Below are 24,740 nucleotides of genomic sequence, written 5' to 3'. Positions count from 1 at the left end.
CACTATAGAGTTATTACTTGAGCCCATGTTTATTTGCCAGGAACAGCATGCGCTCAAAGCAGCAGCCCACCAACTAGTTGGCACTCCGTGAAAGACCTCGCACGAAGTCTTCAGCCAATAAGTTGCGCCGATATTGCACATTTGAACAAGACATATCGCGTATTCTGTAATAGATGCAGCAAACGGAATGCACATTACGGTGGAATAGTTAGAAATATCACACGCATCATGTCATGGAATGGTATCAAAAACTGTTGTCAAACAGCATTTACCGTTTCGCATTGGTGCGAACACTAGGACAATGCGTTACCACGCTCTGAGCTGCTCTAATAAAACAGTGTCGAGATTATAAACCCGCTCATATAAAAATAGCGTTTCCACGTCCCCGGCAGTAAGCAAACATCACAGTCCCGTCTCCACACAGCCCTCTAGCCCCCTTACAAAAAGAAATGCACATGCAGGAAACGTATCCATCCTCCCGTCTAACAGCTACAGCGACCCAAAACATGCGTGGGCGTACAAAATAGTCATGATTAAAATATCACATTCCGTATCGCATTATCATTGTGACCTACATGGCCGTGACCCACCGATAAACAACAATGGATCCCCCAGGCGAGCGCTGTCATTCGCGTGCGCGGCTCCAGTCCCTAGTAAACAGCTCCGGTCCCCCAGCCCCGCTCCTCGACGGTAGGTAAAGCGACCCCTGGCGAGTGACTGACAATGCCAGGCGGCACTACTGAATCAATGACACCTTGTGTGGCAGCAACAGCTTACTGTGAGCGGTCCGCACGTGCCGCAGGAGGTCCACATCTGTGAAAAAGACCTCGAGTCACAAAAAAACTGCTACCGATACGGACCAATAGGACCATCAGCCAGTGTCCCAAAAATTGTTGATTTGGGTGGGAAACGACATCCAAATGAAAATCATTTTCCGCTCTCACCTCCAATTTTTAAGTGACCAATTTTCCACTCTCAATTCCACGAAGGAAGAGCAGGTTGCGTGGATGGTTGTTTTGCATCCTCTATCTGCCATAATAGTAGATAAATTAACGTTTTTTATCCTTTCCCACTCTTTTTGGGCTTTTTCTGACCAACAATTTTTCACTATCACCCATTTTTGGTCAGCAATTTTCCCCTCTGACACCCAAGCAAAAATATAATTTTGGGACACTGTCAGCTTAGACAAGCAAAGCTAAAGGAAATGGGTATCCCCAGTATCCGACACATTCTACATATAAATAGTTTATGTTGCTAAACTACGTTATGCATCAGGTGGAGTAAATAGGGTGAGCACGTCTGATTAAGTGCAAGGAACCATTAACCCGCGACCTGGTGGGGGGGGGGCTATTTTTTGCCCCCCCCCCCTCCAGACTTTTCGATATATCTCCAGAACCGCTGCGCTGATCGTCACCAAACTTTCAGTACCCTCCCGGACATCAATTTTACACATTGTGACCAAAAATTTTTTCCAATGGCTGATAGGTTGGCCGGAAATGACGTCAGAGTGACGTCATGTTCTGCCGTTTTCGACCCAAAAAGGGTTTCGCGGGAAGAGCTGTCAGGCCTATAGCTTTGCAAATACAGAAAAATGATAAGGACATAAAAGCTGTAGATTGGACAGGGCTACAAAACTGCTATCTCGGATTTTTGAAATTTTTGGATTTTGACCCCCAAAAATCAAAAAATAGATTTTTTGGATATAATTACCAAAAAATCCAAAAAGTTTTTTGAATTTCGCAAAAGCCGGAATATATATGATAGTCCTTACCGCCTTCCATCCACATACCAAATTTGAGATTGATACCTCTTTTTTTTTGGCGAAGTTATAGCGAAAAAACTGTTAAAAATTGATGACGTCAAATTTTCAAACTCAATTTTTAGCAATTCTAGACCCCGTAGCGCAAAACAAAGACCACCATTAGACTCCCCGTGACGAGCTGCATCGAATCAATACCCATTTTATGCAAAACTATCAACTTTAAAATTTGACCTTTTTTGGCCTGACCTTGACCTGACCTTGACCTGAACTTCACCAGAAAGTGACCTTAGCCGTACCTGATAGTCTTATAACCAACACCATTGAGTTTGAAATGAAAAATTGGCCATAAAACATGTATCACACAACCTTAGTAAAGTTGGGCTCATGTGACCTGACCTGTGACCAGGGGCGTCGTTTTGTATAGGCCTGGGAGTGCCCGAGCACTACCAATGTTCAGCTGAGCACTACCAATGTGTAGTTGAGCACTACCAACATTTTTCTTCACTTATTGAGAAAATTGCATTCAAACATATCATACAAATAAAATGAATGAGGTTCTTATGTATAAAATCAACATGATAGCAAGTAACTTCAATGGTAAGTGGTAACTATTGATGAAAATCTAGGTATATACTTACTCCACAAGTAGATTGAATTTGAATTGGTTGACCAATTCAATCTTCTTGTAGCGTACCTAAGTCCATAAATTTCCATCAATACCTAGGTATCATTTTCACTTTCCACATCATGTCATTACGTCAAGTAATTTCAAGTTATGTGGTACCTACCTACCTACCTACCTACCTACCAAGTTTCACAATAGTCAGGGGCGTCGTTTTGTATAGGCCTGGTAGGGTCCGAGCCTTACCAATGTTTATTTGGGCCCTACCAATGTTCGCTGAGCCCTACCAATCTTTTGTCACTTATCAGCTGATAAAAAATCAAAATAAACAGATAAGCAAATATCAAATAAGCACATATGCAAGTACATAAATAAGGTTCTAGCCACAGTAGGTGCATGTAGCTGACAATGAGGTTTCACGTGTCTAGGACTCCGGTCCTTAATGGATTTTAAGAGGCTCGAAAACGCAATTGGTTATAGAAGTCCATAACTGCCTCTGAGTCCCGCATACCACGCGACCGCCCCTAATAGACCCCGATCCGTCTCCACACCAGCCGCTGGAGGCCCTACACCGACTTCGGAAGGTGCCGCGGTGCTCCAGAATAGGCCATAGGTATATTGATTTGAGTGGGTGATGCAGCCTGATTCCCCAGGGTTCAACGCCAGGTCATTACCGCATCAGACCCCGAAAACTGAAGCTCGTAACTACGAGGGGCGTTCAAAAAGTTTCGGGCCGAACAATGAAGGAGTTGGAATTTTGGCCTGCAAGGCGGTGTGTTAAATGATGTGTTATTGGGATGTCCACTTACGAAAATTAAGTAAGTGGCCATTAATTAACCCGGCAGTTGCTGGGGTATTTCGCCACCCACCGTTTGCTGGGGGGGGGGGGCGTTAAACGCCCCCAGCCGATAACTCGAGAAGCAATAGGCGCAGCGAAACGCACGAGGCGGCAAACGAAAGAACGCGACGAGACGCTTCAGCTGATTACTTTAAAGTTGAATTTTGAGGTCACAGGTCGGGTCAAGGTCAGGTCAAACACCTGAAATCGGGCTTTCAGTAGCATGGACTTCAGGACTTCGCAATGGGCGCCTCTCGTCATAAACTCTGTCAAAACGGTGCACAATCCATCATATAAGGCCTACAAGAGTGTCAGCTCCATGTAGGGGTCAGTCAAGCATAGGTCAGGGCCAAGGTCAGGTCAACCGGGTAGGCACATATTCCCGAAAATCAAAACCGATATTCGCAGCCTGTGACACATGTTTTATGGGTAATTTGGGGCGTAGAACACGATGGTGACATTCATTTTATCATATGTGTACGCGTTTCGCTCAAAAAGCTCAATTTAAGAAATTCATGTATCATGGTCGTGAAGTAGTCACGAGAAATTGCCAAGATTCAGTTCAAGATTTTGGAAAATGCGGAACGATAATCAATAATCGAAGATAGGCATTTGATTGTTCATAGTATTGGCAGTCCTTAATGGCGTTTACAGAATGTCTGTATGTCTATTCTGTAATTTTATATGATTTTTTGAACATATGCCGTTTTTGGTCGAAAACTCAGAAATCATGACGTCACTAAAACCTCGATATCTCAAAAATTTTCTGACCGATTTTTTTTTTGAAACTTTGTCACAATAATTTTCAATCAATTCCCTACAGGTAACCGAAATTTGGCGCGCCTGCGGCGCGCCGTTTTTATGCTATGGCCCGGCGAAAAAAGTGGGGGCGTTTAACGCCCCCTCCCAGCAACTCGCGGGTGAAGTCTCTTCTGTGATTGATTCGGGCTTCTATTCGTAGCATAGTTCGCCATTTCGGATAGGATGGGCGACGCCCAGAAGAGAGCAGTGATTCGTTTCATAGTAGTTAGTGCAGAAAAGGCACCAAGCGTTAACCCTCGCCCTGGGCATTTTTCATGACACGGCCTGGCAGGGGGGAGGGGTCGATGCGACCCCCCCCCCCCCCGCTCGTCAACTTTCCAAACAGGGGCACACAATTGATGATGTGCGTCCATTCGATAAACATCGAGGAGAGGCTATAAGGAAGCTGACGTAAAGTGTGCACCTGATCCGCGACCTCGCACCTGCGTACATGGGCGGGATGACGAACAGTGAAGCGATGAGCTTCGAGTTGTTGTCGCATCCACTTTTTTCTCTCCGAACCTTGCACACTCTGGTTAGTGGTTGCCACCTCTTCCCCAACATAAGAAAATTAGCAGCGGCAACCTCGCTAACAGCAGGGAGACGAAATCAGCCGTCTTGGACGTGCAGGATGGGTCCAAAACCCACTTCGTTATGGAGGCCTTGAGGGCTCTCGCGAAGCGCTGCGCGAAATGTGTTTGTCTTAACGGTGTTTATTTGAATAAATGAACTTTTTGGTCTAATGAGTCGATGCTGTATCTCTCTGCTCCTTCATGGTCGGGCCCGTAGCTTTCTGAACGCCCCTCGTACTGTCATCCTTTTATTTTGGCAAGCAGGTCTTTCTAACTATCGTTGTGTTTCCAGTCCTCGTTAGTTGTCGAACCCTTCAATTGGCGTGGGTCTTCAAAACCGTTCCTGGCCCCGCAGCCGTCTTTTTTAGTCGGCTTGGGCCCTCAAAGCTGTTCCTGTCCCCTTTCAGCACAGCCGTCCTTTTAAGTCGATGTGGGCCTCTTTCAGAATGGCGTGCATTCCTCCGACACTATTGCCTATATAACTGCACGTTTTGTGCATGGCGTCCGGTGTGGACCCAGATTTCCAAAGTTTTTTTTTGTGTTTTTTTTTTTTAGATTTCGGTTAGTCTTGTCAATGACCAGGGCGAAAAATAAGTGGCCGAAATCCGATGAGAAAGGCAGATTTGGGGGTACCCTACCTTGTAAGCCCCGTCATATATGGCCAGCCGCCGCCTTTGGGCACTACCAATCATTTTCGGAAAACGACACCCCTGCCTGTAACCCTTGGTGACCTGACCTGTGACCTGACCTGGTATTGCCAGTGACCTCTAATAGCAACATATCTACTAGGCAACTGACGCCCTACCGCTGATTCTCTACAAAATGCGTTTTCCTCGGTGTTATAGCGCATTCCCTAAAACACCCGTGACCGGAGAAACATTTCATCTTTGACCTGACCTGTGACGTCATCGGTGACCCCGAGGTCAATGAAATTTGGTTTCCTGCGACAAATTTGGCAGGCCTTTCGAACGCCGTTTGAATTTTGCGGATCCGTCCAGTAGTTTCAGAGATACGAGGGGGGGGCAAAAAATAGCCCCCCCCCCCCACCAGGTCGCGTTATAAACAGACCCCACCAGGGCGCGGGTTAACTCGCATTACTATTATTAAAGGGACCCTCCCACCTTAACATTAGATTTGAGTTGAGATAGCCAAAATGGGGTCCCTGGCTCACAATTACCGGTTTCGGCACTCACAACATCGAGAAATGCCTTAAATCGGAAATATTGAATTTCAAAATTGCAGCATTTTGATTCAGAGGGGCTAATGCTTAGGAATACCCCTCTGAATGTGTGACGTCAGCGCAGATATCTAACGATTTTTAAATGTTTGACTAAAACGTTTTGTAGCACGCGGTGGTATATGCTATTTGCGCGCAACATCTGCCGCAAACGCCGCACTTCTAAAATAAAGTCGCTAGAAACAGCGGAGATCCCAAAAAAGTAAACAAAAGTAAAAGTCTAATATCTTGAAAACCGGTGAATATTTTTCGGTGAAATTTAGTAGATATTCGTTTTCGCTCTTTCTGAACCGAGCGACATCACTTTCATGCCAATTCATAAACTTTTTTGAAGGTGGGAGGGTCCCTTTAATGCTCAGGAAACAATGACGAACAGACCAAAAACAGGTAATTACGCTAAGCTGGCCAGTTCTGCGCGGCGCGACAGTCTATCGAGTTCCAGCACTCACAGGCGGTATTGAGTCGGCGGCCCTCGGCGGCCTTCAGCAGCGCCTCCTGGCTCGGGTAGTGCGTCAGCAGCACGGCGCTGTTGGCCGGACCGATCACCGAGCGGAAACAGCCGACCAGTGTGTGGTCGGGTGCGGCCTCTCCGACCTCGGCGGCCACCTGCAGCAGAGGCGGCGACCAGTCCGACTCGGGGCCGGTCAGAGAGAGCTGCAGCAGCTCCGTGACACCTGCAGGGGCCGGACAGTGTCAGAGGGGGGAAGGGGCGACCAGTCCGACTCGGGGCCGGTCAGAGAGAGCTGCAGCAGCTCCGTGACACCTGCAGGGGCCGGACAGTGTCAGAGGGGGGAAGGGGCGACCAGTCCGACTCGGGGCCGGTCAGAGAGAGCTGCAGCAGCTCCGTGACACCTGCAGGGGCCGGACAGTGTCAGAGGGGGGAAGGGGCGACCAGTTCGACTCGGGGCCGGTCAGAGAGAGCTGCAGCAGCTCAGTGACACCTGCACGAGGCCGGACCCATATCAGAGGGGGGGGGGGAGACAGTGGACACACAGCGGGGCGACACTACCGCATCGTCAATATGGTTAATGGTAGTTGTAACATCGCTTAGCTGCCGGTGCCGCGTAAATGCAATTGATCGGAATAAAACGTCTGAAGAGTTCTTTCGTGCTACCATTTTACGATCGGAAGGTCGAGATGACTACCAGTAAAAATTAATAGCGAGCTTCCGTCAAACGCATTGACTCGTGAAATTCGAATAAAAAATGAACTGCGTCGTAACTGACTGTTTATGCACCAGTTAAAATAAAAAAGTGGTAGCATCATCGAGAAATGTGTACTTAATTTGAACAATTACCTACTGTTGCATGCTTTCAGAAAACTCTCAAACTTCATGTCATCGCAACTCTACACTAAACTTCATCATGGGACATGGGACAATGGACATGGTTTCCTTCTCAACAACGTCACTAAGTAGACATTACGCACTGAATCCAGGTACGGCAAAGATAAAGATTACCCAGCAGTGTTCGCACCTGGTCCGGTGGGAGCAGTGACGGAGGTGGTCTCTAGCGGTCGCAGCAGGAGGTTCTCCTGGCCGAGGACGGCCGGGTTCAGCACGGGGCCCACGTACTCCTGCAGCCACGTCGTGTCCGAGGCCAACGCGGCTCGCACCGACGCGCGGTGGGACAGGCTCTCTGAGAAACACAGGTGGCAGGCACGTAAACGGAATGTGTAGCTATGAACTTGTGATAAATAAAGAAACCAGCAAATAACTCAGGCACAAACGACGCATTTGTAACGCAGAAGCGACAAATCGCACGTAGGTATGACGAACCAATACCAGTATGTCCAGTGTCTACTAACACGAAATAGGCTGAAATACGAGACACGTAATCGAAAAGAGCGCCCAGTACCGTTTGTATTACGGAATCACGAGCCGGCTCACCGTAGGGCCACAGGTGGACCACCTGATGAAGGCCGCCCAGCTCCGACGTCCAGTACCCCAGCACGGGCGACTGCTGCGTGCGCAGGTGAAACAGACGCTCCGTGTCGCGCAGAAACGCTGCCATCCGATCCAGATGGAGACTGTATGTGCGCAGCTCGTACAGAGCACAGGCGGCCGCCTTCTGAAAACCACCAGGCAGAATATTGAGAGTAGACAAATGTACACAGATAAGAGTACACAAGCACAGTGTCATTCATTACAAAGGCCCAAATGATATATCTACATAAAGTAAGAAGCCATGTCTGGCTTTATTGTCAGATACATCACAAAAGCCTATGGCTTTTTGGCATCAGCATGACAGTTAAGATCTACAATGTTCACACACAGATGTCAATTACAGATTGATTAGTGAATGGGAAAAGGGTCCAACTCCAAGAGGTTAGCTACAATCATGGATAGCTTTCATTACTAACTGATTCTACTGATCATGATCAGTGATCTTGTTTCAAGAGTCATGCAGGTGTAATCAATTCATTTCAGCATGCAAGACAAGTCACCAACTTTTCTTATTGAGAATTTGATGCAGTCCATTCAACTTACAAATGACATGGCTGAAGGTACCTGAAGATTTGTGACAGTATCAGTAAGTTGAAAGGTTTATCCTTCCTATTGGGGCTGAAAGTATAACCAAAGCTATTGATCAAGATTTTGAATTGTTTTCAAGCCTGGAAAAAGCATGAGTGTCAGCTGCAACATCCAACAATACAAAACTTTGACAATTCAATTACACACATTTCAACAATATTGAAGACACACTCACACACACCACTGGCACTCACTGATCTAAGTTTTCAGAAATTTCTAGCTTTTAGGGTGGATAATTAAAACAGGTGTCATACCACCAGCACACTGCTTCAAATATTATTGATCTTGATTCAGATGAATTCATTAATTTATTTAGAAATGTGAACTTGAAATCTACCTTCATTTTGCTCAACAGAGGCAAATGCTAAGACAGAGTAGGTAGGCCCTATGGACTGGGGCTATGAAGAAGCTGCCTTTGGACACTTGCTTTTGTCTTCCACCTTTTTGGGGAGAATGTAGCGCTACATTCTGCGTACGTTACACCCCCAACAGCATCTGATATCTGATACCTCCTCTGAGGATCTGCCTTACATGAAAAGTTTAGGATAAGAATATTATTTAAATCAAAATGCTTTTCTCAAGAATTGTCAAACTGAATTATTTAACTAAAACCCATGGTAAAATACTGTAGGTAAGTAAATACTGCATATAAAAATTAGCTATAATTTATTTAAAAATTAATACAACCAATAGGTACTCCGTACTGGGAAGTAATTGGTTATTGCTGCTTACGGTCCGCCACCACGAATGAAACTAAGGGAAATATATAAAACCACACATCGGAGCGACAAACGGCAAACGGCGTTTGATAGGTCGCTTAAAGATCTACAACTTATACAAAAACATTTTCAGGTCAGGTCAATATCGAGGTCACCAGAGGCAGGGCTGCGGAGTCGGAGTCGGAGTCGGAGTCGGTCAGAGTCGACAGTTGTGACCGGAGTCGGAGTCGGAGTCGGAGTCGATTTTAGAAACCCTAGCCGGAGTCGGAGTCGGAGTCATCGAAAATCTGTCGACTCCGCAGCCCTGCTAGGTCTGCGGAGTCGGAGTCGGGAGTTGGAGTCGGTCGGAGTCGACAATTCTGCCCGGAGTCGGAGTCGGAGTCGGAGCTGGTTTTTGAAAGCCGGAGTCGGAGTCGGAGTCGGAGTCGCCGAAAATCCATCGACTCCGCAGCCCTGAGTCCAGAGGTCATCAAGGATAAAATGTTTTGGAATTAAACAGGAGATTCGCGCTGTATGCTGTGTATAAATCAAATCAAGGATATCACAGGAATGAGTAGCAACATGATATGATTTCTCGATGATGACGTAATCAATTCACAAAGAAAAAGGAAGAATGACAATATCAAATGTTATCTGGAAATGTTTTGTTTTTGTTGAACCATACTAAGTTGATGGAATCTCTTGTTTCCACAATTCATTATGTAAGAAATGGTAAGATAAAAAATAGGAATACATTTTATTGCACACATGACGTCAATAATAAAGCACCGTCACTCAAATATTGGTACAGTCATTAGTCAAGCCTTGGTCAAGGCCGCCTATGAACTTTTAGTGACAGAAACGGCGCGGAAAAAGCGGAAAAAGGGTTCATAAGTTGTTTTTGCTTGGTTTTTTGCGTTTTTTGTGTGCCAATTTTTGTGCAAAGTTTGTTGTTTACTTAGGAGTGTCCGTGTTATATCATGCAATTCTGAATTATTTGCTCTTCCATTATCTTTTTTTCATTAATGATTGTGGCAGCGCATTGGAAAATATACTGACTTGCGCTAGGCAGTAGGCAAGTCAAGTGGTAACTAGTAACTACCAACTCCAACTGTAGGTAGGTAACTTGAACTCTTTTTTAAATAATACAATTGACCATTCTTCCTATTCATGTTCAGAACCTGAGGCCACAGACTGTGGTATTGACTGGATTAGCTGCCAGCATATGATGGCGCTTGCACTTTCTGTAATATTACCCAGAGCTTGTTATATATCAATTCAGTGCTAGATATAAAAAAAATCTATTAATTTCTCCATTAGTGCCATTTTCCGTCTGTATTTCCATGTACCACTGTGCTTATATTAAGTGTGGCAGGTAAAATTATGGGGCAGCTTTGAGAAAAAGAAAAAGCTGCAAAAATTTAATTTTGTATTAGCTAACTTTCCCTCGTTTTATTAATGTACCTAAGCTAAACTGGCCCATTGTGACATATAATGAGAGTAAAACTCAAACTGGCCTCTTGCAAATGTCAATTTGAATAAGGTTCCTAGGAATAAGGGTGTGCTGTCATGCTATACTGATACCACTGATTCCATGTTGTTTGTTGTGTCTCAGGTATGTCACATTAAGCCCAGTAGTAAAGTCATGTAACTATCAGCCCTAGGTATCTAAAGTTACTCCCCTTCCATAGTCTTTCATTCCTCAACAATACTGATGTGTCAAGGTGCAATTCTGCTGTAGGTAACTTTGGATGTACCTACTGAAAGTTTTCTGTTTATTGATCCACTGGCATCAATTCATAGCCAAGCAATCAGGAAACAGCTAAGCTCACACTAGGGCATCTAACCCTGGCCCTGTTCAAGTGTCTGCGGCCGCCGCGGCTCCCGCGGCCAAAAAGGCGGAGCTTAGCTGGCGGCCAATCAGGCGAGAGCAGCATTCTGGGTAATGCGTAGCTCTTCCTGCGGCTCCCGCGGTCGCTCGGGAGCGACCGCAGGGAAACTTCGACATGAACTGCGCGCGTGAGACAAACATTGCGGATTTCGCTCTTTGTTTCGGTTGATTTTATTATGTTGTTAAGGAATACTTGCTTCAAAAAGGTACTAATTGAAGTAATAAAGCCATTATAAAGCCATTACACACAAAATTTTGATCAGCATCTCCTTTCAAAATAACCGTGCCATTCTCGTCGCCGGCCGCAGCGGCCGCAGCCGCGAGGGTGTTCAACCTAACCGATATTAGGCTCCGCCTCCCGGCCGCGGGAGCCGCGGCGGCCGCAGAGCACTTGAACAGGGCTCCTGTAAGCTATAGCCAATGAGCTGTACCCATAGACTAATGAATTATTCATGATAGATGTTCAAAGTGCCAAATGCTAATCAGCTTTTTCAAAGATACAGATACAGATAGTTTATTCGGATCCTCCATAAGATGGATTTTCTGGTACCCACGTCAGTTACATAATATGCAAAAGTACACCACAATGCTGCAATAAAACAGTTAAAATAGATCATACCTATTACATCATAAAATGTCGACTCCGTACGCTACCAATGTATCACATGAAACTGAGTCACATGTGGCTATTCCAAGTGCTAGCTGCACGGTAGAAAAAGCCACGTCGGGCAAACGCTGTCCGGACCTTGGGCAGGTGAAGCTGACCACCCGCCGTCGCCCGGGTGCACCGGGCCGACACATCAGCTTAAGCTTAAAGCTTAAGCTTCAAGCTTAAGCACTTAATGGTATGCTACTTGGAAATGTCTTGAATGTATGTGTCTATGTATGTTTAAATGCTAGCAGGATTTTTTTTCAACCCCATCCTTAAATTGCTGGATAGGCTTTCACATTGTTTTTTTTTTTTTTTTTAACCAAAAGACTCACTAAAATATGCAAATCCTATCATCAGTCAATCATTATTCTATTCAATTTCAGTGTACCTGTATATTGTATAATTGATTGCCATTTTATACAATCATCCCTTTACTCCTGAGCATTTTTGTTAACTGATTGCAACACATTATTCCCTCATTTCGTTTGGTAGATGACTATTCAAATATTGGTTCTTGATCGGCCGTAAGTGTGAGGTCGCCGTCTGACGTCTGGTCCGCTGCGCGTGGCCAGGTGGTCTGTCGTGTGCGACCCACGCCGGCGCCGCTCCCGGCACCTGAAGAGGCATGCTGATTCAGACGGGCGCCAGTCCGCCGTGCAGTCCGGTCATGGCCGGCAAGCCGCCGCCGCCGCCGGAGCGCGTCAAATGCGTGCTGGTCGGAGACGGCGCCGTGGGAAAAACGTCCATGGTGGTCAGCTACGCCACCAACGGCTACCCGAGCGACTACCAGCCAACGACCTATGACGACTACAACGGTGAGTACCCGAGCGACTACCAGCCAACGACCTATGACGACTACAACGGTGAGTACCCGAGCGACTACCAGTCCACTGTCCATGACTAGTTCCCGAGCGACTACCAGCCAACGACGTACGACTACCACAACGGTGAGTACCCGAGCGACTACCGGCCATTATCACGACTAGTACCCGAGCGATTACCAGCCAACGACCTATGACGACTACAACGGTGAGTACCCGAGCGACTACCAGCCTACCACCTATGGCGACTACAATGGTGAGTACCCTAGCGACAACCCTCCAACGACGTAAGGCGACTACAACGGTGAGTACTTAATACCCGAGCAACTACCAGCCAATGGCCTATGAAGTATGACGACTATAATGGTGAGGACTGAGCACCCGAGCGTCTACGTACCCGAGCGACTACCAGCCAACGAACTATGACGGCTATAACGATGAGAAGTACTGAGGACCTGAGCGACTACCAGCCGACGACGCTTGACGACTACAACGGTGAGTACCCAAGCGACTACCAGCCCTTACCACGACTAGTTTGCTTATATTATATGTATCGTCACCCTTGCAGCTGCAACTTTAGCTATTGACATCTTCTTTTCGATCACTCCGCATTAAACAATCGCCAGTCAAAGTCAACCGTTGAGATTGGTAAAACCCTACATTACTTTAGCGGTGGGCTGTATGTCTATTACACTGAGCAGTGCGGATGCTGTGCTCCCATCGCTGAGGGCCGAAAGTTTAGGTGCGTATGTGTGGAGTGGAGGCCCCCCAACTGACATAGGTATCCATCGTCTGGCCCCCACGTGCCCTTAGAGGAGTCAAGGATGTCGCATCGTTACTTTGCTATTACTGGGAAAGGGGATATTCTCCAGGAATACTACTTAGCTATAATGTGTGCTTGTCAGTGTCCCAAAATTATATTTTTGCTTGGGTGTCAGAGGGGAAAATTGCTGACCAAAAATGGGTGATAGTGAAAAATTGTTGGTCAGAAAAAGCCCAAAAAGAGTGGGAAAGGATAAAAAACGTTAATTTATCTACTATTATGGCAGATAGAGGATGCAAAACAACCATCCACGCAACCTGCTCTTCCTTCGTGGAATTGAGAGTGGAAAATTGGTCACTTAAAAATTGGAGGTGAGAGCGGAAAATGATTTTCATTTGGATGTCGTTTCCCACCCAAATCAACAATTTTTGGGACACTGGTGCTTGTGCGTGAGATGCCACAGATCTTTATTTTCCAACAGTACAAGTTTGTGAGCTAGACTGTTCTGTGCCTATTGAAAGGTCGAATCTTCGTGTGCTACTGTGAATGAGTTCTTATCATGTTCGGCGTGCTTGAGTTGTGATTCATTGAACCATGACCCATTTATCATTGCATGTTTGTTCGGGATGGGCAGAGTGGGTTGATTCCATTGGTTATGTACCTTATTCAAGCATAGCCAGTAGGAATGTCAGTTATGTGTGGCGAATAAGATGCTGGAGCATGCGCTGGGAGCCGGGAGGGCGATGTAAATACGCTATGGGCTGTTTATATTTATATGGAATTCGCCAATGAGAAGTAAGAGAGGGGTGATGACTGATGAGGCGAACGCACGACAAAGTGAAGCCATTTATCCTGGATAAATATGACGACATTTCAGCGAAAGAGGCCTCAAATGTCTTTTCCGCGACGATGTTGCTCTCATCAGAGTGGGGCGCCGACTTTCCCGGAATCGTTAAAATCGGAAACAAATTGATTTTTAATGGCGTCAGCTGGCGTGATCTTTAATCCTTGCCGGACCTATTGGTTTTCTGCATGCGCGCGGCCGACCAGGGGGGGGGGGGGTGGAGCTGTGTGTTACGACGCTCCTCGCCGTTTCGCCCCTAATGGAGCTAGAGTATTGCGGAAAAATGAGCGTGTGCGCCGTTACGAGACGCAGAGACTGGTACCCGATTTTAAGGTTTCAGGTCCAGGGCTGCGTAGTCGATGGATTTTAGGGTGACTCCGACCATGACTCCGGCTTCAAAAATGGACTCCGACTCCAACTTAGGCTCCGACTCCGGACGGTTCTATTAAAATCCATATCGTGATATTGAAGTTCATAATGGAGGTGTTTTAATCTTGCTTGAAACGATCCCTTGCGCGTTCCATTCCATTCCATTCCAGAGTGTTTATTGAGCATCAACAACATAGTAAAACGATCGAAAAATGAACATGAGCAACAAAGATTAAGTAAAATAATAGAAGAGTGGTGCAAAGCACATTGTGCACATTGTGCGTTCCAATGCTTTGCGTTTCTAATATGCATTTAAAATAGCATGCAGGATTAAAAAGCAGGTTCTGAGGGAATTCACCGTCTGTCTTCTGCTTCTTTCTGAAAACGTTCGTCCAAAACAGCAAAATGGCCTTTTTTGACAAAATCTTATTTCGAACGCAGTATCGTCAATCAAACAGGTGCAGTGCATGACGTTGAGCCATGCAGCGTTAACTCCGGACTCGTCGACTCGTTGGTAAGAATTTGGCGACTCCGACTCCGACTCCGCAGCCCTGCCCACTGCTCAGTGCTCAGGTGAACCAGCGACCTGAGTTCAGGTCAAGTGGCCCAAGGCACGGGATCGGTTTTTGATAACTTCGCAAAAAACGGTTGCAGCGCCGCGATGTTGGCACCATCGTGTTCGCCTCGCTCAGGCACGTTGAATGGTATATTTTTTGCTCGGGTGGGGTCAACTTGAGGTGTTGACCTCGGATCAAGGTCAGATCGAAGCCCCAGGTCACGTAGCTGGTCGAAGCAGGTCATATCGCATATCACTCGATTTGGCAGGTCTTTCCGATTCCATCGGTGGCTTTCTCGACTCGCTAGCTCAATTTAATCGGGAGTTATTGACGAAAAACTCTTATGACCCTAGGCCCAGTGACGTCATAAATGACGCCACGCAAGGTCAGCAATGCAAAAGCAAAGCATTGAACATTGCAAGAAATGAATAAAATCACTATTCCGTGTCCTTGAGATAGTTTGATATCATTCCCGGCGCCAAAATAGCAGTTTTCATTTTTTCCTCATTGACTTATAATGGGGAGGTCCTCTGACCGACCTGACCTCATGTGATCTTTAGAAAAACTCTGAGATATACAATTTGTGAGAACTCTGGAGGATGCTAAGCCCTGTAAGTTTCATCTCCCTGTGAAAGTTCCTCTGGCACTGAGGGCGTTGCGAAGCTGTGACATCTGATGACTGCAGAGGTTCACTTATGACGTCACAGGTCTGTGACCTGACCTGACCTGACCTGAAAATGCGGTTGGTGTCACAAGGTCCGGCTTGAATCAAAGGTCAGGCATGCTAAGTTTCAGCTCTCTATCCCGGCGTGTTCGGAGCTATCGCGAAAAAAAAAACTGTGGGGGGACAGCGCCCCCGGCCTCCCCTCGGCTGGCGAGGGTTAAACCTTTAAAGTGGCTGGTCGTTAAAAGATTTTGACGACCTTTCGAACAACGCTTACCACAGGTCGTTACGTGGCCCAGGTGCCGACTTAGACGGGAGAAATGAGTCCCCCCCCCCCCCTGCTTTAGGTGTGTGGTGTGGACATTCACAACATAACTACCAGCGGAAAGCGGCTTCATGAAAAAAATCCCCAAAATTCATATTGCGCTTGCCAGACAGATGGAATGCTGATGGGCCGGCAATATGGGGTTCCCCAGAATGTTTCGTGCTCGCGCGACCTACGTTCGATCATCCTATCTGCTGACTATAGGTCGCCGATAATTCTGCAGACCAGACTAAGGTTCCTATGATAGCCCATGCTTCGTCTGGCGTGTTGGTGCCTGTTCTGCTTGCTGTAATATTTTTTCTGCTAGTGTGAGCTTTGAGTCATTGATTACACTCTGCTCGGTGGAAAGTGCGAACTCTTTTATCAGCTTTACAGGCCATGTAGTGAAGCAGTCGCAAGGCGGCTCGAAAGCAAATACGCTTCAGCGCGAGCAAAGGCCGTCCAGAAGATTCGCGCGAGCGAAGTCAATCCTGATGTGGCCTGGTACAGCTAAGATATTACATTAAAGTGTTATCAGTTTGTATGTAAAATGATAAATAAATCTGGCAACAAACTAGATTCACTTACGTAAGCGACATGCAATAATGACACGACATATATCGCATTCGCTGTATGATTCAATACAGTCACGTCGGCACTGTGTGTGTTTGCACTCAGGATAGCTGTGAAGTGTAATTGATTACGGTTACCTACTGGTCTCACTATTGGTTTGACCCCATGGCCCATACTCATTAGTATCGCCCCAAATTGTTATCGCCCCGTGTTGCTGTGGCCCGCGGTAGCCTGTGTGTACCGGTGACTGTTCTATGTGATGGAAGCAATGTGATGGAGTTTATGTGATGGAGCCCATGTGTAATCTAATTCTGCTCTGCCCGCAGTGGATGTGGTGGTGAACGGAAGGCCCGTCAAACTGCAGCTTTGTGATACGGCCGGTCAGGTGAGCACTGAACACTGCCTGGGGCACCATTCACAAGGCGATGGAATGGTAAAGCGTAAAGGCAGCACCATTTCACGGGACTGGTAGTGGGTGGACACTGGACAGTCGTGAAATAGGAATGGTTTGTTAAGGGGGTTAAATTAGATTGGTGTAAAACCGTAGCACTTGTTGGGTAGGTTAGTTCTTCACGGGTCTGAAACAAACGCAACGATATTGAGGCATTAGAAGGTGCTCTACGTAACGTGATATGATCGGCATGGCTAAAGTAAGTCGTATATACTGAGTGGAGGGCTCGCCGTGAGCTGATGTCTAACGGTATAACCGGAGAAAACGATAGCCACTGCAACTGGTCAGACCGCGGCCGTGCCATGGTCAGTGTAGTGTAGCCCGTTTCGCCACAGCCACCGATAGTAGCTCTATATCGGTAGGTCTATATCATCTATCTGGCCACCGCCACCGATAGCTACCGGACCGCCCGACCGGTGACTCAAGGCACGGGTTATCGCGCGCGGTCGGACGGGGTCCATCGGTCGCCTCGCGGGGAGGGTCGCCCCATCGATCGATCGTACTGACCCGGAGGATGTGTCATCGGCCGGCGCCGTCTGCCGTCCGACAGACAGCGCGTGGGGGGGGGGGGGACTTTTGTCGCTGGCACGTGTTTCTATCTACATTGGAGATCGTACCCCTCATGCCATGGGATTAGTAGGTACTGTCGCGCCGTCCCACACATGCAGCTGTTACCAGGGAGCTGTGAGCTGGGAATTTCGGATGCTCTTACATAGGCGCCAGCGTGGGAGGTGCGCAAGTGGTCAATTCCTCCCCCCCCCCGAATAGCCTCTTGCCGCTCCCACGCATCTTCTCGTAGTCATGACGATGCCTACATACTTCTGAAGTTGCATTAGTCATGTCATGGCGAGGTGAAATATAATTCAGAACAGGGACATTTAGTCATTGTTAGTTGCATTCTAGCAAGTTTCGATCAAACACGCTCCTGTTCACGCCCATGACACCGCGCCCTGCCAGCTATCCGGTGTGACCCTCACCGTGTGTCCGCTCCCCAGGAGGACTTTGACTGGCTGCGGCGGGTCTGGTACTCGGACACAGACGTCTTCGTGGCCTGCTTCAGCGTGGTGTCGCCGAGCTCGTTCCAGAACGTGCCGCAGAAATGGGTGCGCGAGATCCGCGAGTATCACCCGCAGGCGGCCATCGTGCTGGTCGGAACACAGTCCGATCTGCGCTCCAACGTCAAGGTACAGCCAGATGTCCCCATCCCTAACCGCAGGAGATTGAAGGCAGGGGTAGGCAGTTGTGGTGTGGCAGACTTGTCAAAAGGGCAGGTGTGGTGTTTGCGGGTTTTGGCGGGTGTTGTTTCTCCAAGTCGATATCTGGCTTCATGGAGTCATGGCTTGGTTAATGTTCATCCCTGGGGCTATTGGTTGGCTCAGGCGATGTTCACACTCGTACTGAGCTCTGCTGGCTATAATCTGCTCCCCTTATTGCCGCTGGCTTCCATGTGGACGCTTCAGTGGCGCGTGTGACCTATGCCCTATGAGTGTCGACGATGTGCGACCTTCCAGCCGTCTTGGCGTACCTAGTCACTAACGCTGACCTCGTGTAGCCCCGAGTTACATTCATCTGTCGCCGTCGTGACCGTGTCCCACCAGGTGACGCTGTGACCGTGTCTCACAGTGACACTGTGACTGTGTCATCACAGGTGCTAATAGAACTGGACAAGTACCGAGAGGTACCGGTCACGGAGGCAGACGCCCGGCGGCTGGCACACAACATTGGCGCCGACACCTACATCGAGTGCTCGGCGCTGACGCAGAAAAACATAAAGGAAGTGTTCGACCAGTGCATTCTCAGCGGGCTGGAGGCGCGGCGCCGCCCTCCGCCGCCGCCGCCCGGCCACAAGAAGCGGCGCGGCTGGCGGCGCTGGCTGTGCATGTGACTGTGACTGCGAGTGTCTGTGAAGGGACGCAGGCGGAGCGCCCCGCCGCCCAGGGACGGTCGCCGACCGGCGGTGGGAGAAGCGCCGCAAAAGTGCCGCCGCATTTTCCACATACTGTTGTCGTCTATGTTTTACACCGTGTATAATGATAATTTTTATGTCTTTATCGCTGTGCCGCGTCGTTGAGAGCCGCTCGTTAATATTATGTTATATACTTAGTGCCTCGGAGTTGTGCCGCTGCCCTGGGCCTGGCGTCGAATACTCAGCGCTGCGCCGTGAGTAGTGCTGCGGGCGCCGGTGGCTGCAGCTCGGCAGTGTACTGCGGGGGGCTGTGCGCAGCTGGGGAGGGGCGGGGGACGTGTGGTCGCAGCTGGGGAGGGGCGGGGGACGTGTGGTCGGTGGAGGTCTGAGGGAGACAGAGGGCAGCTGCAGCCGGGGGCGGCGCGTTGTTGATGGTTGTTACTGGTGGCGGACCGGCGGGTCCTGTACCGGCCCTATTGGGCGCGGCGGGTGAAGAGACCGGCGGCTTTCAGTGTGTGCCCGGGCCGGGTCGGCGGCCCCTGTGATGAGCGCTCGGCGCCCGGGAAACGGGCGGCCCCACGTGCCACTCAACGTGCCTGAATACAAAACGTTCCAGCTTTGATCTGCGTTCGTGGTCCAATGTCCAATGCCCAGAGCGCTGGTTTGGTGCCTTGCCCCGTACCGCCTATCCACTTCTGGTGAACAGAATGCGGGCTACGAGATTCAGCGTTTGGTTCAGCTCTGCTAGGTTTGGTTCTAGCCGCGAAGACCGTGCAGCTAATGTGTACTCACAGCCGGTTATATATTGTCACATAACAACGACAGCAGTCCGTAACAAACCAGTTCCCGTGCGTCGGTCCGATCACGTTTCCCTTCACGCACCAAACCCGTCCAACAGAGATTCAAAGTCGCCCTGCAGTGACGGGGGACCGCACGTAATCCGCACACATCAACAAACACAGCACACGACATCCACACGCGCATGGATACATGCAGTATGCATACGGCCAGTACTTAGTACTCCCACTGAAGCGTTGAGGGGTATTAACGAATACTTCACACTGCATAGGGAACGCTGAAGACTGGACAGCAAACAGTCAGTTTAGGAAGCTGGGAATCCGAGAGGCAGATAAGGTAGGAGAACGGTACATGTCGCTACAACTCTAGCGGGCGGGTAGGTCGAGGCGGATAGTGAAGGTAGGTAGGCCGCCTACAGAGCGGCGGTTAGACACAACAGGTCCGCACTCGCAGTCTTCGCTTAAATGGCTGTCTCGTGGTCTCAGCGGTCTCAGTGCTCTGGACTGTCAGACCTGACTCCTCAGTCGTGGACGGCTTCTCACGGAGGGGCCGTCCTCAGAAGGCCACATAGGACGATCACTGAGAACAGAGAGAACTCACGGCCTCTCGGTCCTCAGTCCCTGCAGGTTCACGGCCTCTGTCAGTCAGGCTCCCGGTCTCAGTCCTCGTCCGAGAGCACCGAATCTAACCAGTCGTCCTGCAGCAGAGCCGGCGCCGGGGCCGGTTTTTTTACGCTCTCCGTCGCCGGCTCCGGCGCGACGTCTCCACCCGGCCGGTCGGAGAGCGGCGCTGTCTTCTCGGCAGGTGGCGTTGCCTCTGCCGGGGGTTCAGACGCCTCCACAGGGGGCGCAGCCGGCTCCGCTGCGGACGCCACGGCCAGCGACGCCAGCGCCTCGACAGGGGGCGCCATCTCCGTAACAGCTGTGCCTGGAATGGAACGAGGTTAGGGTGAGGCAGGCGAGACGCGGTGTGATCATTTGGTGGAGGAGTAAAACACACTACCTATTTCAAACCAATGTGACTTGGGTTCAGCATTCACGTCAGCTCAAGTCCATTTATAGCTTGCTTTTCACCAAAGTGCATTGTACTCAACACCAAGGACAAAACGTTCCAGACAAGGGATTCAAATGTCGTTTTAAAAAAAAACTGACGCTGACTGGTGGTGATTAACCGCGTAGGACCTCGTAATGAGTACCAGCCATCGAAGCACACAGCCACTTTAAATAAAGGGCCCAACACAACCACTGTACCTATACCCCTTCCTTGGCCCCGGAGCCGCCCGGTCGGCCAGCACACAAAACCTACCGTTGACGGTCGATGGCCGCTCCTCCGCCGCCGCCGTCGGCCGCTCGGTGGCGGGCCTCAGTTCCCCGGCAGGGGTGGCGGCGCGCTCAGCTGGGCGCGCGGCGGCCGCACTTGAGCGACACGTGTCGGCATCGAGGGTGAACTGGTGGAGTTCTTCCTCCTGCGAACAGAGGTAAGGCAGAGGTCAGCGGACGGAGGACTTCGTACATCGGTCAGTGGACAAGCTGCACGATATCTCCCACAGATTTAATGGTACTAAGGTCAGGACTGACGGCCTTATTGAACTAAAAAGTAGCTTAGAAAGACATTGCAACTCAAAATTTAAATAGGTATTGCTATAATCAAATGATGGAAAAGTGACACATCATAAATATGCAGACACCTGTTAATCACCGACAAATGAGTTCCAATGATTAAAAAGCACCAGCAGCCCACCCTACGAGGTCACTCTGACTCTCGGCCGCCCGGCGGTCCTCACCGTGAAGTGGCGCTCGTCCACTCCGAGTCGCCGCGGCAGAGACAGGCAGCTGAGCGCCGCTGCCGGCCGGTACGCCTCCAGTGTCAGCAGGCTGCTGCGGGCGCCGCCGCCAGCGCCCGACTCCAGCCACGAGCGCTCGCTGCGCAGCTGAAAATGGCCGGCGTCCCCGGCTGTCGACAGGTGCACGGTAGGGTCACTGTCACACCGCACGGTCAAGGGGGCGTTAGCGCCGCCCCTCACACTTCACTGGACGCATAATACAAAAACTGCATCGGTCATTCAGTTACAGCATTCAACCTTCAGAAAAGTATAACAGCAGGACTCTGATTATCCAAAAGTTAAACAAAGGAACCCAAGATAGGACTGGCTTAGTGTTAAAAATCCACTGGCGACAGGACAGGACCATCTACATTCTACACCCCAGTAACCATACAATAAGCAGGACAATTAAAAGCCCGCCACTGGCCACACCGCAGTACCGTCATCGCGCCAGTTGCACTCACTGGAGGCGGCCAGCAGCTCCTCGAAGGTATCGCCGCGCAGAAAATCCTCGTCGGGTAGCGGCGTCGTCTCTGCGTCCGGCTCCTCTTCGTAGCGGTGCCAGTTGCTGTGGATCTCGCGGCGCCGGTAGCGCGCGGTGTCCGACGGCGGCGGCGCGGCCGGCTCCAGCACGCGCGGCCCCTGACTGTCCGCGGACGGCAGCGGCGCAGCCGCCGGGGTCTGCGGCGCTACGGAGGGAGTCGGCTGTGCCACCGCAGGGGTCTTCTGGACGTGCCCTGAAGGCTTCTGAGGCCCCACAGGCTTTGGCGGTGCAGTTTTGGGTCCATTCCTCCTCTCATCGCGTCGTCTATTGCCTTTTTTATCAGGACGCATTGGATTTCTATGAGGAGCCTAGATAAGGAGTAACCTCTATCTATTTATTGAGTATGCTGATTGCTGCGCTGAACTGGAGAACCTGTAGATTGGAATAGTCAATTCATTCATAGACTGCTGAAATAGCATGACTAAAAGCAGCAAGTACTGTGCATACTCAATGAAAGATATCACCTTTACATTTTCAATCATTTTTAACCGCAACCAGAGTTTGCTTGTACTTTGTAGCATGTAAAGGGTTAGTGGTAAGCCATAAGATGAATAATTACAAACTTTACAATAAAGTGTCTTGATTATGGCACTGCAAATGTGTCCATAAATCATAAATCCACATGTTCAAGCCCCGACAATTTTAGGAACAATATGAATTGGAATAACATTATCAAATCAGTATAGGTATTTATAGATTAAGTATGTAGATAGATACCTAACAAGTCCAGTATGAATAGACTCTGGCTGGTGACCTTGTAGCATCTCACATTTAAACATTAATTATTTTTGAATGAAGCTTGTATATCTGCTGCGTACAAATTACACTTATCACACGACACAGCACTGAGCACCTTGAGCATAATTTTTAGAACACAAGCTAAAAATTATTTTTCCTAGCTTACAGCAACAAAGGAAACTATCAAGGTAAACAAGAGGTTGAAATGCTGGGAGCCTTAGCTGGGTCCAATTTAAACTTCTGAATCAACAACTGTTGGATAGGTACCCACTACCCAACGACATTGATTTGATGTCAATGATATAATCGAACCCAGCAGGGCAGCCACAGCATGTATAGCTATGGAAAATCAAGATCAAAACAAAATTGGAATAAAATGCTCTAATAGAATCCTAGGACATACAAAAAAACTGATTATCAATTAATTGATTTATTAAATACGTATCCACTAATAAAACACACTTCTTCGTTGATGGTTCTTCAGAGCAACTTCAGAGCAAGGCCATATATAGTCTTCAGAGTACCTACCTTGCTTGGTGGCTGGTGCTGGTGCCTGTGGTGCCTCTGCCTTGCAATTGCTTGCAAGCAATAATCTTGCAATATCGCCAACGGGGGGGCCTAAATGCAATTGTCTCAGACGCGTCAGACTTGTAAGCCTGGGCCAAGGGACAGCACCACTATTTAATCAATCACAACAGCACTATGGTTTGCCTATGCAAAATTATTTCGGTTTGGGCCTAAATTGCTGACCATGGAGAATCAAAATGAAATATTTCCATTAAATGCATGTTCCTTGCAAACTTCGCGATGCATGATAATTGCAGCTTGAAGTGCCCACCCTATGAAGATGTCAACTTATCAGGGTCCTAGACATTAGTGAAGAGAGGTTGGGGCACCGGGCACGGAAGAGAGAACTGTGTCCGGCAGGGTTGTGCTTGACTTATGAGTCGAGTCAGAAATTTGACTCAACTCTGACTCAAATGAGTCAGATTTGAGTCGAGTCGGATAAAATGTTGAGCTGTTGAGTTGTTCAGGCGTTGAGTTGAGTCAGAGTTGAGTCAGTAAAATAACTTTTGACATTGAGTTGAGTCAAACATTTAGGAACATGAGTCAGCTGACTCAACTTTCTAGAAACAAGCTTTTCATTTCCCTCCCCCCCGCTTAACAACTTCGCCCTGGCTCTGCTGCCGGATTTTTTCCACCCCCGCCCCCGCTCAGCAACTTTTTTATCTGAGTCAATTTTGAGTCAACTCACTTGACTCAGCAAAAAATTTGAGTCAAGTTTGAGTCGACTCATATTTTCATTGAGCCGCTTGAGTCATGAGTCGAGTCAAGACTCAAGGGAAAAATCAGCTCCTTGTTTGAGTCAGAGTTGAGTCAGGGCTTTCTGAAGTTGAATGATGAGTCGAGTCGGCAATTTTTTTTAGTCGAGCACAACCCTGGTGTCCGGGGCTGTGAAGTTGTCGACCAGCCTGAATCAAGCTAATGGATAAGGAAACTCATCTCACGTCGTATAAAGCTTTCACTAGGTCGGCCATATCTGGTCACGACCGTTATCGAGGTCAAACCGTGTAACCGTGTGATATAACTATTCTATTTTTTTACACCTATTACCTACCTACTGCTTATTCAATATTGGTCACTTAAAGTTGATATCGTATTTACATGCCTACATCAGAGGTTGTTGCACATAATGTTCATTAGATCGATCCACCCCATGGTGACCTTGGTACTGTGAAGCCTTTAGTTGTGTATACCTACACTAACTGAATGTAACCCACATGACCCTGCCTAACCTGCCCGACACTGCCATGACCGCATTTACAGGCGGCTTTATAGTATGCATATCTTCATTATGCTCGTCATCTGTCTGATGCTGGGATCCGGTGATGCACATGCCTCCTCAGGTAAGAAATCACAACGCAATCGGTACGACAATAGCTGTTTTCGCGACGGGATATCTGCTGAATGCATATAATT

General features: G+C 48.6%; 3 protein-coding genes across 13 annotated transcripts; 1 reads left to right on the top strand and 2 right to left on the bottom strand.

The window, feature by feature from the left end:
* Nucleotides 1–7: 7 nt before the first annotated feature.
* Nucleotides 8–9,602, bottom strand: LOC122383615 (protein NipSnap homolog 3A-like). 7 transcript variants are annotated; one of them, XM_043370217.1, is made up of 6 exons: nucleotides 9,582–9,602; nucleotides 8,321–8,445; nucleotides 7,721–7,901; nucleotides 7,308–7,469; nucleotides 6,282–6,506; nucleotides 8–813 (listed from the first exon to the last, which is right to left on the bottom strand). In XM_043370217.1, exons 2-6 carry the CDS (start codon nucleotides 8,327–8,329, stop codon nucleotides 737–739), a joined length of 654 nt encoding a protein of 217 aa, XP_043226152.1. In that variant the 5' UTR covers nucleotides 8,330–8,445; nucleotides 9,582–9,602; the 3' UTR covers nucleotides 8–736. The 7 variants fall into 7 exon arrangements, with proteins under 7 accessions (XP_043226152.1, XP_043226154.1, XP_043226151.1 ...); XM_043370219.1 differs by having other exon boundaries at nucleotides 8,321–8,395; nucleotides 9,582–9,594; XM_043370216.1 differs by lacking the exon at nucleotides 9,582–9,602 and adding an exon at nucleotides 9,545–9,578.
* Nucleotides 9,603–9,932: 330 nt separating this feature from the next.
* On the top strand, nucleotides 9,933–19,055 carry LOC122383614 (rho-related GTP-binding protein RhoU-like). 4 transcript variants are annotated; one of them, XM_043370212.1, is made up of 5 exons: nucleotides 9,933–9,949; nucleotides 12,179–12,421; nucleotides 16,828–16,886; nucleotides 17,948–18,136; nucleotides 18,601–19,055. In XM_043370212.1, the coding sequence occupies exons 2-5, from the start codon at nucleotides 12,232–12,234 to the stop codon at nucleotides 18,835–18,837; spliced, it is 675 nt and encodes a 224-aa protein (XP_043226147.1). In that variant the 5' UTR covers nucleotides 9,933–9,949; nucleotides 12,179–12,231; the 3' UTR covers nucleotides 18,838–19,055. The 4 variants fall into 4 exon arrangements, with proteins under 4 accessions (XP_043226147.1, XP_043226148.1, XP_043226145.1 ...); XM_043370213.1 differs by having other exon boundaries at nucleotides 9,938–9,957; XM_043370210.1 differs by lacking the exon at nucleotides 9,933–9,949 and adding an exon at nucleotides 9,965–10,180.
* A 581-nt stretch (nucleotides 19,056–19,636) lies between these two features.
* Nucleotides 19,637–23,456, bottom strand: LOC122383612 (uncharacterized protein KIAA0754-like). 2 transcript variants are annotated; one of them, XM_043370209.1, is made up of 5 exons: nucleotides 23,289–23,456; nucleotides 21,943–22,394; nucleotides 21,440–21,609; nucleotides 20,962–21,121; nucleotides 19,637–20,583 (listed from the first exon to the last, which is right to left on the bottom strand). In XM_043370209.1, exons 2-5 carry the CDS (start codon nucleotides 22,310–22,312, stop codon nucleotides 20,315–20,317), a joined length of 969 nt encoding a protein of 322 aa, XP_043226144.1. In that variant the 5' UTR covers nucleotides 22,313–22,394; nucleotides 23,289–23,456; the 3' UTR covers nucleotides 19,637–20,314. The 2 variants fall into 2 exon arrangements, with proteins under 2 accessions (XP_043226144.1, XP_043226143.1); XM_043370208.1 differs by having other exon boundaries at nucleotides 21,943–23,338.
* Between the last annotated feature and the right edge of the window lie 1,284 nt (nucleotides 23,457–24,740).

The sequence above is a fragment of the Amphibalanus amphitrite genome, unplaced genomic scaffold (genome assembly GCF_019059575.1).
Source record: "Amphibalanus amphitrite isolate SeventyFive unplaced genomic scaffold, NRLGWU_Aamphi_draft 000169F_arrow, whole genome shotgun sequence".
Classification (NCBI taxonomy): Eukaryota; Metazoa; Arthropoda; class Thecostraca; order Balanomorpha; family Balanidae; genus Amphibalanus; species Amphibalanus amphitrite.
Note: the sequence above shows the minus strand (reverse complement) of the source record. Positions and strands in the feature narration are given on the sequence as shown.

Bases quoted from the DNA above. Each gene is read 5' to 3' on its own strand.
- LOC122383615 (XM_043370217.1), bottom strand. The intron at 7,470-7,720 runs GTGAGCCGGCTC...TGTGTTTCTCAG, and splicing joins GGTCCACCTGTGGCCCTACG to AGAGCCTGTCCCACCGCGCG. The intron at 814-6,281 runs GTGAGTGCTGGA...TCTTTTTCACAG, and splicing joins CCGCCGACTCAATACCGCCT to ATGTGGACCTCCTGCGGCAC.
- LOC122383614 (XM_043370212.1), top strand. From the start codon at position 12,232: ATGCTGATTCAGACGGGCGCCAGTCCGCCGTGCAGTCCGGTCATGGCC. The intron at 12,422-16,827 runs GTGAGTACCCGA...CTCTGCCCGCAG, and splicing joins GACCTATGACGACTACAACG to TGGATGTGGTGGTGAACGGA. The intron at 18,137-18,600 runs GTACAGCCAGAT...GTGTCATCACAG, and splicing joins ATCTGCGCTCCAACGTCAAG to GTGCTAATAGAACTGGACAA.
- LOC122383612 (XM_043370209.1), bottom strand. From the start codon at position 22,312: ATGCGTCCTGATAAAAAAGGCAATAGACGACGCGATGAGAGGAGGAAT. The intron at 21,610-21,942 runs GTGAGTGCAACT...ACCTGTCGACAG, and splicing joins GGAGCTGCTGGCCGCCTCCA to CCGGGGACGCCGGCCATTTT. The intron at 20,584-20,961 runs GTAGGTTTTGTG...GTTCCATTCCAG, and splicing joins GCGGCCATCGACCGTCAACG to GCACAGCTGTTACGGAGATG.